This window comes from Meles meles, chromosome 13, assembly GCF_922984935.1.
Source record: "Meles meles chromosome 13, mMelMel3.1 paternal haplotype, whole genome shotgun sequence".
Lineage (NCBI taxonomy): Eukaryota > Metazoa > Chordata > Mammalia > Carnivora > Mustelidae > Meles > Meles meles.
Window position 1 is genome coordinate 34217383 of NC_060078.1, and position 16286 is coordinate 34233668.

Consider the following 16286-nt stretch of genomic DNA (forward strand, 5'->3'; position numbering starts at 1 on the left):
TGTGCAGATGAGCTTTGAACCGATTTGGGGGGAAAGACTGTTATTTGCTTTAGTCTTAAGTTTCTTCCACTCCAGTGAGGCAGACAAAACAGAAAAATAAGGATGTTTATTAAGGACATTTCTAGCCCACAGCTAGGGCTCATACTTAGCTCTATGAGCCACTGTCCAGCCTCATCCCCATTCAATGTGAATGACAGTAGGGAGGCCGGGCCACAGGTAGATCCCATTGATCCCACAGTCAGGTATAGATGTACTGCTGAGGATGAAGAGGGAAATCAATGGATTAATATGTTCCTCTACACCCTGCGTGGACCCTTTCATTCCTGCCCACCTTCCAAGACCATGGGTCAAAGGTGCCTAGTACCATGATGTGGGGTATCAAGGGAAGCCCCTTTAGAAGACCCCAGAGCTATGGGAAAGGACTTCCCTTCCGTTCTCAGCCATCCCAGGCTTCGGGGCCACTGAGGTAGAAGGGGTAGGGGCTGGGCCACTAATCCCCCTTGTGGGCCCTGCTCTGGGCTTGCCCTTTAGGGAACCAGGGGGCTTCTGCTGGTACAGGAGGCCCGGACATCAGCCCAGACTGGAATGTTGCAGTTCTTCCCGAAGCCATGAGGGCACTGGCTGTCCAAGCCGGCTTAGCAGCTTCGACAGATCCAAATTGTGGTTCCGGAAAAAATCCGTAAGAAAAAGGCGGGACTAATAAGAGAAAAATGGAGGCAGAAATGGTAAGGAGTGGGACAAGGATGAGATTTTAGAGGCAGAGAGGGATACCTTGTCCCAGGCTTTACTCACCTCAGCGTCCATATCTGGATACCTTCGGCCTTTGCTCTTGCCTAGACAGCGAGTCTTACCACCTTCAAGTCCCTGGCACCAGAATCCCTTATCTTCATCAAATCTACTCAACAGGAAGAGGCCACTAGTTGGTAGGGAGAAAGGAAATTCAAACCCCATAAATGTACACTACCTCTCCCAGCTCATAGGGACACATGTCTCTTCCAAGCAGACATGGTCAACCTGCTTCCCCATTTCCCCCCGATTCCTCCTCCCCTGGGTCATACTCTCCCACCTGAGGGTCCGTGTGTAGTTCAGAAAGGGTGTGATACCCAGGAACTTCTGGATGCTCTCCATTGAGGCAGCTGGGTTGGAACGCAGCTCTTGCCCATCCACAATCAGCAACTGAAGGGACAGGGATGTGGTTCCCTCTGTATTCCTTAGAAACCTCTAGGCTGAAGGGGAAGAGGAGGGGAAGGGGGACCCTAACAAGGGCTACTGAGGGATCATACCTGTCCAGAGGGGTAGTAAGTCAGCCAGCGCTGCAGATGTGTAGAATAGTAGCCAGGGACAAGGCAGCGGTTCTGCAGGGAGCGAAGTGCCAGAGGGGCCTGAGAGGAGGCTGAAATCACCTGGTAGAAGGTATAATTCAGAGCAACTGGGTCTCCATGTGCCCGCTGGTGCTGAAGGACAAGGAATAGGAAGGGAAGGGATGGGTGATGTGACAATTATTCTGCCCTCCTCTTGATCTAGTGAATAAACAGCATAGGAATCCTTCCCCAAAGCAACTGGTTTAGTTTCCCTACCTTCTTGCTTCCTGTCTAGCAGTCACCATCTCCCTTAAGCCCTAATATAGCCCTAGTTTCAGGCTCACCTGATACCAGGAGTAGGCCCTGTCAGCAGGGTTGGTGAGCACAGTGATGATCTTGGCTCGTGGCAAGAGGGCAGCCCCCCGACGTGGTACAACCTCTGAGTCAAAGTAGGTGGCACTTTTTTCAAATAGAAAGTCAGTGCTGGCATTGGAAGGGACAGGAAAGAAGTCCATATACCTAGGAAGTAGTATAGATATGAGGCAGATAATTTGCAGAGTAAGCTGTGCTAGTGGAAGCTGGAATGGGGTACTGGGTGGGGAAGGGAGTGTTCCTCTGAGAAGCATTCCAAGGGGTCTCAGTCTCACCAATCAATGCCCTTGTGGTAATTAGGGCCGTTGAAGAACTGAATCTCCTCAAAGGTGCTGGGGCTAGGGAAGCTGCTAGTCACAGCTGGGTGCAGGCTCAGGAAGAAGTGAATAGCTGTGGTCCCTAAACGGGAGAGAAAGTCCAAACTATTATGGGAGAGCAGCCAGGTCAACAACATGAGCTTTAAGGAAGTGAGAAAATAACTATTCTGGGTAGTAATAGCCCCTTTGGACAAACTACAGTGAGAGAAGGAAAGACTGAGAAAGGCCCGAGGAAGGGTTAAAATAGTTCTCAGGCTTGACTGTATCAGAATCACTTGTGATCTTTAAAAAAAAAAAAAAAAAAAATCCACAGATGATTCTGAGGTACCACCAGAATTAAGAATCACTGTCTCAGGAGACTGGATTAAGGAGGGGTGGGTACGAGAAGGGAGTTCTTTGGCCAAAGAATCCTTTGGGTTTAAGGCAGGGCAAGAACAGTTAGCTAGAGATGATTCACCTGTCTTCTGGGGTCCCACAATCAGGAACTTGGGGAGCCGATCACAGGTTTTCTCCTTGGACCAGATATCTTTGTGTCTCTTGTCATCACAGGGATTCTGAAAGTGAGGCAAAGAATCAGATGTATAATCTTTCCTTCAACCCTTTCCACCCTTAGCATTTCTCTCTGGTCAGCCAAAGCTCCATCCGTACCTGCCAAAGGGGGCTCCGTTCTTGAGGGAACAGTTCAAAGTACTTTCGTGCAAGAGGGACAGGAGGAAGGGTCTGCAGGCGCAGCCGTGTCCAGCATTGGAGGAAGCGCACCAGGCTCTCAAACGTATACAGGCCCAGCCGATCATTTCCATAATTGGACAGATGGGTCATAAAAATGCTGATCTGCAAGGGGGTGCCTGCATGTCAGAAGTGGGAGAGCCTACCCCCCCCTCTGAATCAGGCTTGGTGAGCAAAGGTCCTAGCCTATGTACACTTTGGCTTGCCAGTCTTCTAGCCCTTCCTCTCAGCACCTTACCGGATTAAGCAGCACTGTCAGAAAGAGCTCTCCACCTCGGATGCTCCGGTCTAGTTCACGAGAGCCTCCAGGATATTCATTATAGAAGATTGTATGAGTGAAGAGGCCACACGTCTGCCGTGGCAGTACCTAGAAAGCAGGAAAAGAAAGAGAGAGATGGGATTTGAAAGGTGGAATGAAAAGTAGGTAAGGGACTAAAGTCCCTACAGCATCATGATTCCCTGGGTTTGCAGAGGACTGACTTATACAAATAGAACTTACTATGTGCATTATAACTTTTAGCCCTCTACCCCCTATTATGTGAACTTGGACTAGAAGTTGACAGGACATAGGACAATGCAGGTTGGTGGCTGTCTAAACATAGGAGTTCGATTCAAGTTTGTTTCAAGGGTCCCTCACCATAATGCCATTGTGAATGAAGCCACGGCGGTAGCGGGCAGGGCGGAGATGAGGATACTCCTCAGTGCTGGTCACCTGGATGCCCCACACAGATTTCCAGGCCTCATAGAGCTGCGTGTGGATGGGGTACACACCCGAGTGGTGGGGGGCCACAGCATACCCCAGATCCGTGGGAATCCCATGCTCCTGGGAATGGCATAGACTCTCACCAGGACCTGGTGAGGTTCAGGGAGTAGAGGGTAAAGAGGGTGGGGATGCCTCCACAGAAAGAAAAACGGACAGGGTAGGGAGAGGGCACCCCACTAGGGGAAGGTTGAAAAGGAAGCATTATCTCTGGGGAAAAGTATAGGAAAGAGATCCAAGGGTCTCACCAGAGCAAACTGTTTGTTGAGCCTCATCTGGTCAGCCAGCACGGAGCGATTGTGGAACAGGTGCGGCTGCATGTGGCTCCACATGTGGGGGAACCACCAGAACTCTTTGCGATGCTTCAGCAGCATGTCGTCCCCTGCATCCTCCTCCTCTGTCCCTATGATCACACACTGACCACTGACCACAGCCAGGCAGGCCATGTGCCCTCCTCTGTTCTGTAATAATACTGACCACCTCCCATTCTCGGGACAAGACTGCTGACCTCTGACTACCTAAGTCGATTTGCCCCCTCTGACTTCCTCTCCAGCCACCCGTGCTAACCTAAATTCATATCCACCGCTAGCTCCTCACAACATTTGGGCCACAAGCCCTGACCCTTTCCTCCAACTTCTTTGCCTAGGAAGATGAACAGTGAAGGGACAGATCAAACTAAGCTTGATATGCTGAGGGAGCAGGAGAATACACTTACCAGTATGATAGAACTTGCCCGAGAAGCCCAAGTTGAAGGTGAAGTTGGGGACTAAGGTCCTGAGTTTGTTCTGGGTGGTCAACAGAGCCTGGGAAGGGTAGCAGGAACATGAGAAATGATGAGAGCAGACTACGTAGGAGAAAAATGAGAAGTGATGCTCTCCCTGACTGAAAAGGGCAGGGATTAATACCTATGACAAGCTCAGAGTCAAGGGAGTCTGAAAGGACAGAGCCTGAAACAGCTTCTGAAGAAAGAAACTTGAGTCAGGAAAAAGACTGACCTCAACATCAGCTACCTTCATGCGGGTACCTTCTTTGCCCACAAAGATGTCATCGATGTCCACCAAGATGTAACGGTCAAGGTCTAGGCAGAGGCGCTTGCCAGTAAGGTACGCAACAGCATCAACAAAAACAAGTTTGTGGAGCCAGAAGGAAAGGCCGTGGCCAAAGAGCACCCGCTGGATGCCATCATGAAGCCCCAGGTCCTGTATCACGGTGGGAAGCCGGGTCCGGCGAGGCACTGGTGCTGGCACAGGGGGCTCAGCTGGCCGAAGGCTGGCAAGAAGCACTGGTTCATATGTGCTATGATTGGATTGGAAGATGGTCCAGTCATCACCAGGCAGTGGCCCAGGTTCCAGGCGGCTGGGGCGTGTGAGATGCAGTAGGGGGGCAGAAGGATTCACCTGGTAATCCCGGAGCCCCAAATTTGAGTGTAGGAAAAGGGGAAAGCCCTTGAGCTGGGCACTCAGTAGGCTATGTTCATGGGCTCGGAAAAAGCCAATGATGCCCACACCATATTCCACACAGTACCGGTCTAGCAGTTCCCGACTCCAGGCATCCAGGTTGACATACTTGAGAAGGTTTTCATAAATGACCAAGACATAGCGGCCACGGGTATGATCAGTCAGTGTAGGCATGTCCCCTCGGCCAGGTGCTAGCTCGGTGCTGTAACGAAAACGACTAGACTCCAAGATGGCCACAATCTCCTGCCCCAGCTGTGAGTATGCACTCTCCACAAACACAAGGACCACAGGTTCAGTTCGTGCTGTCTCTGGTGGCCTGGGGGGCCGTGGTGGGACTGGAGGACGTGCGGGGCCAGGGCCAGCTGCCCCACCACTGCTGCAGTCTCCCAAGGGCAGGGGCAAGGGCTCCTTGGCCTTGGGGCTGGTGGATACATAGTAAGCCAGGAAGCCCATGGAGCCCAGACTGAACGCGATCAGCAGCAGTATGAGGCGGTGCAGTTCCAGCTGCCGAGCTGGGCGTACCACCTTCCACAGCTTGAGCATGGCGGGGAAGGGGAAGTAGGGATGGGGACTACCTCAGGGGATGGGAGGTAGGAGTTCTATAGGCTGGGGCTCTCGCAGGAGGGTAGAAGGATAGAAAAACAAGGGAAAGGATTTCCTCAGGGTCAGTTCCCTGAAAAGTTGGAGTCAAGTCCCCTTACTTTTAGCATAGGGGAGTTAGAAGGGGCAACAAGGGGCAACTGGACAAAGTCCATTGATATCAGGTCACCATGGCCCCCTGGTCCATGGCTTCAGGACGCCAATCTAGCCAGGCTCCACTCTTGGTCCTGCTGAGCTCCTCACATCAGAGGTCAACAAAGTTCATCAAGTTCCTCATCTCTGCTCTCACTATTTGTAAGAGAGAAATCAACGGTTACTTCGTTCATCCATTCCCCTCTTCACCCACCTCTCTTACCTCCTGCTCACAGGATGATCTGTTCTCCAAAAAAAACAAACAAACAAACAAACAAACAAACAAAAAACTCCTGTAGAAGAATACCACAATCTGAGTCTCATACCTTCTTCACTTCATAGCTTGTTCCCTTTCTTAGAATACTGTCTAAATTCTCCTTCCCGAGGAGTATAGCCAAGGGTTGGAAGGGAACAAATCTTCCACCAGCAAGAGACCAAACAGCCCAGGAGACTGAAAATGAACCTGCTCTGAAAGAAGTATCCAGCCCACAACTGAGCAGTTGGGTCAGTGGTCAGCCTGGGAGGAAAGAACGGAAAGACCCACAAGTCTCGTGCTCCAACGAAATATCAGATAAGAGGAAACTCCTGAGCCTGTTAATCTTCCTCATCAATCAAACCCAACATCACAAGTTAAGAGCACTAACGAACTTGCAGTCAGGAGGACACTATGGTGGGGGTTGCTGAAGAGGCCTGAGAAATGCTGCTAGCTAATCATTCTATTCGCTTCCAAACCCAGAACCTGGGGACTCTATTTTCCATGGCTTTCGAAAAATACTCATTCCCTGCCCTTCACCTCACCTGCACCAGTGTGGGAGAGGTGATAAAAATGTACCCCCAGGGCAGGCCACATCACTGGGGTCTAAGATAAGCTCTGAGTCCAGAGTCCCTCTCCCTATCACCTTAGTTTTCCTTCCTAACTCAGCCTTGGTGATACTATACCCCATCACTGAACAGCTCAGAAAGGTTCTGAGCTAGCCTGTGGAGATATGAGGGACTGAATCCCTTTACAAAAAAAAAAACAAACAAAAACCCAGAGCAAACTGTGTGGGGCTGGATGAGAGCAACAGGAGCTTAAGTCATATCCAACCAATAAGAGACGGGTAAGGACAATGTGATCAGAAAACAGTTTCAGGGAGACCTAATTTTGAAGACTGTTTTCTTCAATAGACAGACTGCTTCTAGAAGCTGTATCGTTGCTCTCTCCAGCTTAGCCATTCCTAGTAGGGCAGTGGCTGGCAATCCTTCTCATCCTTCTCTACTGCCCCTTCCCAGACATACACATCTCAGGGGTGATTAGGCAGAGACAGGGTTCCTCAGAATTGAGAGAGACAATTTAAAAACAGTTGAGCTTTGGCCTGGGTCAAATTAACTGATGTAAAAAGCAAGCTGGGAGAGGATCAAAATGGTGATGGAAAGGGGTAAATCTTAAGAGGTAAAGGAAACTCCTGGGGGGTAACAGTAGTGCAAAGTCATCACTGAGGTGAGACACTCAGGGTATCTCACCCCTTAATGTTAAGAATAACCGTAAATAGTTACTGACAGCTTACTCTTTGTCAGGCATTCTTCTAAGAGCTTCCCATATGTTTAATGCTCACATCAGCCCTGGGAGGTAGGTAAGAGGTAGAGACTTTTATCACCCCCATTTTACATACGAGTAATCTGAGGTCCAGAGAAGCTTAGAAGCTTGCCCAGGATCACACAGCTCAGTCAGTGGAAGAACTGGGATTCAAAGTCAGGCCTGCCAAGCTCCAACGCTGGGGCTCTTAAACCACTGCATGTTGGCTTCACACCTAGAAGCAGCAGCAATAATCAGGGAAGGGGCGCTGAGGGAGCTATGGGGTAGAGTGTGGGATGGGATAGGAACGCGGGGTAGGGGATGCTATACCCGTGGGCAACAGCGGGAGGTTTCTGAGGCAGAAACCAAAGGGGTCACCCAGGCCTGGGCTGGGCGACAGCACCAGTGATAGGGACTGGAGAAGGTAGGGCTGGGGGCCCCGCGCGGGGAGACGAGCGGTGCAGACGCCGTGGGAGGAGGGGGTACCCAGCCGCGACACGGGAATGCGGGGTTGGCACCCTGGGTGGGGGGTACCTGCTGAGGGGGAACGAGGTCACAGGTGGATATGAAGGGAGCGCTGGATGGGGACCAGGCAAGGAACGCGCTGAGGAGAGCCTGGCGTGACATCGAGGCAGGCGCTGGGCTGGGAGAGTCCGAAGGGGAGGAGGAGCCCCGTACGGAGGGCAGTGAGGCCACTCCGAGGGAGGCTAGTGGAAGGGACGCACGACCGGGGCGCTCTGGGCCGCACTGGGGGCCGCCCAGGACAACCCCGCGGGTGGTTATGGTGGCTACAGTGAGAGGAAGTCTGTGAGGGGAGGAACTGCGGGAACCGTGGGTGGGGGCCACACTCTGAGTGGGGGTGGTTACCCTCAAGGGCGGCTCACCCGGCGGACTAGGCGGTGTCCCCGCTGGCCCCGGGCTCCGCCGCGTCCCGGGGCTGCCCGGCTTCCCGGCTCTCGGGGCCTCGGGCCGCGTCGCGGCAGCTCCGCCATCTCCGAGCGAAGGCTCTGCCGCAGCCGGGTCCAACCACCGCTCACCCGAGGGGGACGCGGCGCGCTGCCGCTCGCGGCGCCCGCTCAGGTCCCCTCAGAGTCCGGGCCTCGCAGCCGCACTGCTGAGGTGCGGGGCAGCCGAGCGGTCCTCTGCAGCGCTCTGTGGAACCTCGGCCTCCGGGACGGTGGGCTGCGCGCCCCGCCCGCAGAGGCGCACCCCCTCCTCCCCGCCCGGTGGCACAGTCTGGCGAGCGTCGGGCGCCGCGACTCCCCGGGCAGGGGCGGGCCCAGGCTGCGGGCTCGTCCACTCAGCCCGGCGGAGGGGGAGCTGAGTCGACCCACTGAGGGGCCGGGGGGCGGGGCAGCCCTTGACGCGGGCGGGGCCCGAGGGCGGGGCGAGACCCCTGGCCCACCAGTGAAGGGCCCGCAGCTTTCCCCCACCCCACCCCCACCCCCACCCCCAACTCATCTCTGCAGCCGGGTGGGTCGGTTGGAGGCCGATGAGTTTATGAGCAAGTTTTCTTCTAAAATGGGCCCCAAGGGAGTAGGAGAAGCTACATCTCTCCATCTGAAGCCTTGTAACCCAGGCTGCTAAACTCTTAAGCCTTTGGCTATAAGCCTCCAACAGCAGTAACACAATGGACTGTTTAAAGGTTATTTTATTAAATATCTTCAGTTCAAGGTTTCATTGTAACAAAGCTATGAAGGGTCTACCAACATTCAGAACAAACACTAACTATTTTTAAATTATTTCTATGTCATCATGCAAAAATTCTGCATCAAATGCCTTCCATTTCCTGTTTAAAAGGTGATTTTTTTTTTTTTAATAGTCTATTATCTATAGATGCTGACATTAGCCCCAGAAGAGGAGTAAGAATGCTAAGAAGTGGGGCTGGAGCAGCCATATGAAGCTATGGGTCTTAATGAACTCTAAGACCGTTTGTCTTCAAGCCAGCAAAACCAAACCCTGTGGTGAAGGCGTCTGCGTGCTGGTACTGCAGGCTGCAGGGCAAGAAAGGGCTAGGGCCCAGGGGCTGAGGCATGCATGAGGTGCTCAGAGGAGCCTGGCTAAACCCAAGCACCAGCACCTGTGAGTCTGTTCTCTTCTCAGCTGGCTCCAAGGTAAATCTGTAGCTTTGCCTCTTCTCCCAGCTCCTGTGCCTTCTACACGTAGTCCAGGAAGCTGGGGTTTACCCACCTTTCCCCCAATAGTGCAGATATTTGTGCAGATAAGTCTGCACAGTAGTTTTGGGGAAACCGAGGCCATGACCAATTGCTCCTCCATTATCTTCTCTCCTAACTGCTTAAAGTATAGATCTTTCTCTCCTGGAATGGAACTCCTTGAGCACAAAGAGGGACAATGAATGTAGGAGCCTTGGCTCTGGACATCTCTTTTGGGTACATGCAGGTGTGTGTGTGTGTGTGTGGGGGGGGTGATGCCCATGCAGATTGTCCAGCAGTTAAGTCATATACTTCAGTTGGTCAGTAGAGAAGCCTCTTTAAAGAGAACACCTCTTCTTGCTAGAGCAGTCAGGTCAGTCTCAAAGACAGGAAAAGAGATGGCCGTGCAGCAAGGGAAGAGTAAGAAGGGAGGCAGTCCCGAGGGCAGCCTGAATGCATAGAAACAACCATCAACTCAATCCCGCTGCCTCACTCCTCCCATCCCGCAGGGGCACTTGGCAGAGGGCCCAGGCCCAGATGAGGGTCAGCATGGGGACCACCACCATGAAAAGGCAAGACAAAGATGGTCCAAATCAGCACAGAAACAAAACCTCCAAAGGCAGCAAGGGGAGCCCTGGCCAGGGCCTGGCTCTCTCCTTGCTAAGTTATAAGAAAACAAACACAAAGCAAAGCAGCAACCCCTCCCTCTTCCCAACTGCAGGTATGGGGCCTTAGTATCAGGGCCCACGTGCATTGTGCATCCTAGAGAAATGGATGAGTAAGTGAGTACATGTCAGACTAACACGAGGTTTCTCATCTGGTTTGCAGCGGACACACTTCAGCACCAATTCTCTTCCCTTCTACACTAAATGAAACAGTACAGCAACGTCCAGGCCCTCGGTCCCGAGGTCACTGCTTCTCAGCTGCCTCCACAGCAGGCTGGGAGCTCTGTGTTCTCTCCCAGGTAGGTCTGATGGCCACGATGTTCTCATCAGCCTCATTCTAGGCGCTATGCAAGTTCAGAAGAAGTCCGTTCCTAGACCTGGGGCAGGCAGGCCACCTCAGGGGCTGCAGTCACATCACAGCCCCCAGAGCTCTGTCAGAGTTCTCGCCTGGTCCCCTGGGTCCACGGAGGCCAGAGGCCGAGCTCACCTCTTCAGGGCTGGCGGGTGAGCCGGCTGCTCATGCCAGGACGGGTGTCACACAAACTCCTGCCTTCTTGCCAGCCCAAGGGCTATCGGTGGTTTTAAAACGCATCATGGTATGGATTCCATTTTTTTTTTTTTTTAAAAACAATCTTTTTTTCTTTTTTTTTTTCTTAAATGTAAAAAACACCTCGGTACAGCAGAGACAGACACGAAGGGCGGGCGGGCGGGAGGGCTGCATGCAGGGGCGTGCATTGGCTGCTGCCGCTTTGTAATTTAATTGTTTTAAACCTCAAACGAACAGGACTGCCGCTGTCACTCAGGCCCTCCAGAGCCACTGGCTGCGAAGGTTTGACCTCCGGCTGGGATCTCCTAATGCCCCTGTCAAAGAGGACAGACGTGGTAACAGAACAAAGGACAATAAGCACACAGATGAGTTCCGGGGACTTCAACACACGACACACGTGGCCAAGTCTGCCTGAGAAGGTGGAGGATGGGGGAGAAGCTAGCATTTAAATATAATATCACTTCACATTTGCTGAGCAAATGCTTCACTTAGGAGTATCTTATTTAATCCTCAATGAAATAGGTACCACTCTCTCTTTCTCTCTCTCTTTTTTGACAGTTAAAGAAACTGAGACTTAGGGTAGGGAAATCACCTGCCCAAAGTCACTCAACTCAGAGTTCTGGAGCCAGACCTAAGTCTGTCTGACAGCCTCTGCCACTCCCCTGGGACGGTCCACGTCTCCTCCCCCAGTGCCAGTTTTCAACCTCCTCTTCCTTCTCTGATCCCATCTGTCCCCTTCCTCGCCCCCCTACCAGGTGCACCTGTGGCTGAGCTCACTGCAGCGGTGCGGCAGGGGCTCCTGAGCAGTGATAGTGGACATTGAGCCACTTGCCATCCCGGCGGTGCCAGACCCGGGTCTCCTCCGACTGGCTGGTGCGAGGCCGACCCTGCCCATCGATGTACTGGGTGAGACGGATGTAGGCGATGCAAGCTGCGTCCTCCCCGATCACGTGGACGTGCGGGTTCAGGATGGTGGTGTGGATGGGCTTGCTGTTCTTGGACAGAACTGCAGGGGGCAAGGCAGAGTGTGGGAGGCAGGAGGGCGTCAGGCCTGGGCACTGATTTCCCTCCCAGCCTGCGCTTCTGGGTCTCACCCTCTCTCCAGCAACCATTCTGGGAGTCTCTAAGTCCCCCACACACCAGAGGCCAGGAAATCCCAGAACATTAGTCTCAGTTATCCAAAAGGAAGAAAGAGGTGGAGAACGATGATAATAGCAACTGCTACTTTAATCAGACATTGTGCTGGGGTTTTTTACATACATAAGCTATATTTCTTGGTCAGTATTTATTATAAGATAATGAAACAGGCTCAAGGAGGTTAAGTAATTTGCTCAAATCACACAACATTTGAACTCAGGACCAGCTGACTCTTAACTAAAGCCTAAGATCTTTCCACTCTTCCAGGCTGATGTTTAGATTTCATAAGGGTTGGCTTGTCCCTAACTGGCTGCAGAGCAAAATCTAGAGCTTAAGATTTCAAAGTGCATTTGTGATTTAGAAAAAAAAAAAAAAAAAGTCCGAAGTTAAAATAGAATCACCAAAGCACCAAGCTCAGGATATTCCCAGGGTTCCCAGGTTCTTCTGGGGGAAAGCCAAAAGAAGTTGTATTGCCATTAGCAGCGAACACAGCAGATTGACTTGGTTTAAATGAGATTCACATTTTAATCCATTTCAGATGTTGGATAGGGGCTACCTGAGACCCACTCTAGGGCTTCTATAAACTCTGAAACTGCTTCTGGCTAACAGAATTAGTTAGATAGTCAAAGGCTTACATTTGCAGCTGAGACAGGGAGAGGACAGTGGTTAGTAGAGAAAACAGTGACAAAATAAAACTTGGGGCAGGATGGGGGAAGGCCTAGGATAAAGCAGGAAAGAAAAGAAAAAAGAAAAAAAAAAAAAACAGGGAGAAGGAGGGTGCTAGAGAGTGGAAAGATAGGAAGAGGTGGTGATTCATCTTCTCCCCTGGGACTTCCACGAACTGTCCAGAGTGCACAGCCCCTCAGGCAGGACTGTCTCCCTCCATATTCAGAAGGGACCCAAGCCACAAGTTCTGATCTCACAGATCACCTACAGTGCCCTGCTACTTGCTTGTACATCCTTATCCTGGTTTTACTTTCCTCTACTGTGAAACCTGTAGATAGAGAGCTTCGTTATTACTTGCTGACATCATCTCAACCTGATCTCAGTGGTTTCCAGTGTTCACGGAAAGAGGTGAAGCTTAAAGGAATAGAGACCCTGATTGTGAAACCAGTGTTGCCACAAAGCCGCTGCAGGATGAAGGCGCACGTGGGGCTCTGGAGCAGGTCCTTCAAAGGTGTCAGTTTAAGACCATCCTCAGGGTACAAGACGGCAAACGCATAGACCGGGGTGCAGCCAAGCAGGTCAAATAAGGGAAAAGCGGGCAACTGGGAAGAGGAGAAGGTGAGCAGGGACAGAGGCAAAGGGGGTGAAGGGGCAGGCAGGAGTATATCAGCAGCACGAACCCACTCACGATTCTCAAAGTAAAACTTATGGAAATCCATCCCCTCCACGAGGTTACCGAGGGCCTCAGGCTCAAAGGAAGTGAGGCCTGGATCGCAAATCTTCCTGCAGAAAGAAAAGCAGCCTGTCAGTCTCCTACAGGGATGACTTGTGTTTCTTTCTTGTCAGTGGCATCTGGCCTGCAGCAAGTTAGCTGTGGGCTAGGCCTGACAAGATGGCTAAGACCTTAGGGGGTGCGGAGTACTATCACAGGGTATCTGCCCGGGAGAGACCCCAGCCCAAGGGCCTGGTGTTTAATTCAGGCACTGTGCCCAAGGCCCGGCTTTCCCTTTTCCCAGGGTCCAAGTTGATTTTGGGGAGGAGAGGAGGCCTCAGGAGACGACTTAGGTCACAAGGAAATGGGTCTCTACTCACGTGTAGGCTTCAAAGTCCCCATTGTTGATGGCCTCAATCAGTTGTTCTGTGATCTTAATGATCTCCTGTTTTCGCACTGGGGGGAAAATCCAGCAATTTACCTGCCTGGGACTGGGGAGCTCCCAAGTGACAGAGAGCCCTCCCCATCCTTCAGAGAATCCCCTGTGATCTCTGTGACACAGACATCCCCCTTCCCTGTCTTGAACACTAAGTCCCTCCGCAGGAAGAGTGAGCCCACTTTTCTCTTCATTCCTTCTCTGTTGTCTACAGAGTTAACAGCCCCCTCCTCCTGAAGCCTACCCATTAGGTACAGTTCTCTAGCCTTTGTCTCCCTCTCCATCAACAACCAGGATGCAGAAAACATTCTTATCTTTTACAGTTGAGGAATCTGGCCATCATTAATACTCTGCCCAGAGTCCATGTATCCCATCCCCAGCACGTTCAGCCTCTCGAAGAAGCATCTCCGGAGATGGCTGTTTCCACTGCCTGTTTACTTCTCTCACCTGAAGGGGCTCAGTCAGGTCTCAATTACCAACACCACCACACCAGCCCCAGCCCTCACTCTGTGGTCCAGAAACTAGCCCTGGGCAGCAGCCAGCCTGAGAGCAGAACCTAGCCAGGGATAAGGGCGCTAAAAGGATGAACAGAGCCCTGGGATGGAAGCTTAATTCTCTTCACCCTGCTCATCTCCTCCATAGGGCTTTTCTGGTATAAAGGATCTCGGAACTATAAACACTTTTTTAAAGTGGAGCTTCCCACTGGGGAGATGGCTCCATTTACCCTGGACGAGCCTTGGGAAAGCTCTAAATCTCATACCAGCTCGCATGCCAGGATGTGTCCCTCAAGAAAACAAAGACAAGGTTCAGAATGATAGGCAGGCGGACTGGTGGCCTCAGAGCCCCCCACCCCCACCCCATCCAAAGCCAAGGGACTGCTGCTGGCTGTATCCTGACAGGGAGCACCACTATCAGCAGGGGCACCGCTAGGGTAAGTGAGGGCTCAAGACTGAGCTCAGGCTAACCCTGACCAGAGTCCCAGGCTGGCCCAGGCCACAAGCCTCTCCTCATAGGAGCGAGAGGCTGCGAGACAAATGTGAGCATTAGAACAGCGCAGCCAAGAGACACAGCTGGGAGAGGGCAGCACAGCCAAAGACACAGCCAGGTGGGGGCCCCACAGCCACCAGCACTGTCGGGGAGACAGCTCCGGGGAGTAAGAAGCATGTTAGGGGAACAAACGAGCTCTACTGACTTCCCAGAGGCAAGCAGGTAAGTGTGTACACACACACACACACACACACACACACACAAATACACACACATACACACCCTCTCCAACCCCACCAAACCCATTTGCAGGACCTGACTGGGGCCCTATGGGTGAAGAGGATTGTGTTCATTAACTCTAAAAGGATAGATGGTAGAAGGAAAAGAAGCAGACAAAGGCATTCTTTACACAGACACAACTTAAAATATAAATATGAGCTACCATTAACCCAGCAAGGCATCGTATCAAGACATTCTACTATCTCATTTATTTTTCATGACAGTGCTCTGAGGTAGGTGCTATTTGACTCCCACTTCATAGATAAGGAGGCCGAGGCTCTAGGAGGCGTACGCTACTTCACACATTTCTGGAGGTAGCGTAGCTGGGATTTAAACTGGGGTCTGTCTCACCCCAAGCCTCATGCTCTTAATCTGATATGCTGAGCCTCAGGCAACACCACATCCCAACACGGTTCTTGGCTACAGCAATTTCATCACCACCCCCCCGCTCCCACCACCTTTGACCTGATTTCTCACTGGGCCTTTCTTCCTGGCTCATTGCTGAGGCGAGGCCCACTGAACATCCCAGGGGCTTCCTGCTCCTTCCCACCATGCCCTGTTCTTCCACCCACTCTTCTCTATGTCTTTGGGCCCTGGTCTCAGGGGCCCCTGCCTGCTATTAACAGCACCTCCAATCAGCTCCCCCACCCAGCAGAGGCTGAGCTCCCCAAGCTTACTGAGACAAACAACTGGGTTGGGCTTACAGCTTGGGGTGGGGGATCCCTGAGGGGCTTCAGGATGAGCCAGGGAGACAGAAGCCAGATTGTGCCTCCCTCACACTTACTGGCTGAGGAGCAGAGAGAAGGCTGGGGCTGCATGCCTGCAGAGGGGGCTGTTCTGTCCCGGGAGCTCCGTCCTTCAGGCACCGAGCTGCCATTCCCAGTGCGGAGCGGGGCAGCTAGCCAGCCAGGGCAGGGCAGGGCAAGGCAGAGCAGCCAAAACAAACAGAACAAGGCAGGTGAGCGAGCAAGCCAGACAGGACCCAAGCCCGTGGCACTGCAGAGCCGGGGCAAGGCAACGCCTCGGGCTGCTGTGGACACTGGACCACATCCCACGCTGCCGCCTCTGCCAGAGAGGCCTCCCAGCCGACAGCCCCAGGAAGGTACACAGACTTGGGCTTGCGGCTCCCAGAGGAGCCTTCAAATAGCCTGTCACAAGGACCCCTGCTCCCAGGGAAGGTGTTGTAGGGGGCTAGGCTACAAAGTCAAGAGCCATGAAGGAGCCACTTACTTCATAGCACCCCCCAGAACTGAACTGCTCTGGCCCAATTCCCAGCAGCCCTAGAGGTACTGTTCTTCACTACCTTATATGTTTATGCTTTCTATTTTTTGGTTCCCAACGGTTTAGTGGCCCTCTACTGCCCCTGGGTGTGCTCTCTCAGCTCTGTCCTGCATTTCTCCATCTGTTCTGTGAGCCTGGCCTCGGGTCACTACTGATGGCAAAGGCAGCGATTCCAGGAGGCCAAACCGAACAGCAGAGCCGAG

The 16286-nt window shown here is 52.5% G+C and overlaps 2 protein-coding genes across 40 annotated transcripts in view; both read right to left on the reverse strand.

The window, feature by feature from the left end:
• Positions 1-91: 91 nt before the first annotated feature.
• On the reverse strand, positions 92-8422 carry NDST2 (N-deacetylase and N-sulfotransferase 2). Of its 7 annotated transcripts, none has more exons than XM_046028053.1 (15): positions 8105-8422; positions 7318-7455; positions 4487-5821; positions 4192-4279; positions 3725-3879; positions 3354-3539; positions 2955-3083; positions 2639-2821; positions 2448-2544; positions 1949-2072; positions 1646-1820; positions 1284-1454; positions 1067-1176; positions 793-916; positions 92-696 (listed from the first exon to the last, which is right to left on the reverse strand). In XM_046028053.1, exons 3-15 carry the CDS (start codon positions 5474-5476, stop codon positions 571-573), a joined length of 2658 nt encoding a protein of 885 aa, XP_045884009.1. In that variant the 5' UTR covers positions 5477-5821; positions 7318-7455; positions 8105-8422; the 3' UTR covers positions 92-570. The 7 variants fall into 7 exon arrangements, with proteins under 7 accessions (XP_045884009.1, XP_045884011.1, XP_045884010.1 ...); XM_046028055.1 differs by having other exon boundaries at positions 1284-1403; positions 4472-5821; XM_046028054.1 differs by having other exon boundaries at positions 793-895; positions 4472-5821.
• A 431-nt stretch (positions 8423-8853) lies between these two features.
• Positions 8854-16286, reverse strand: part of CAMK2G (calcium/calmodulin dependent protein kinase II gamma) — a 53631-nt gene continuing 46198 nt past the window's right edge. For 8 of the 33 annotated variants that reach the window (XM_046026469.1, XM_046026496.1, XM_046026480.1 and 5 more), the window contains 5 exons: positions 15587-15700; positions 13481-13556; positions 13077-13171; positions 11347-11591; positions 8854-10899 (listed from right to left, as the gene is read on the reverse strand). In XM_046026469.1, the coding sequence (XP_045882425.1) occupies positions 11359-11591; positions 13077-13171; positions 13481-13556; positions 15587-15700 (518 nt within the window). In that variant the 3' untranslated portion in view covers positions 8854-10899; positions 11347-11358. The other 25 variants (XM_046026485.1, XM_046026489.1, XM_046026481.1 and 22 more) reach the window with 7 other exon arrangements.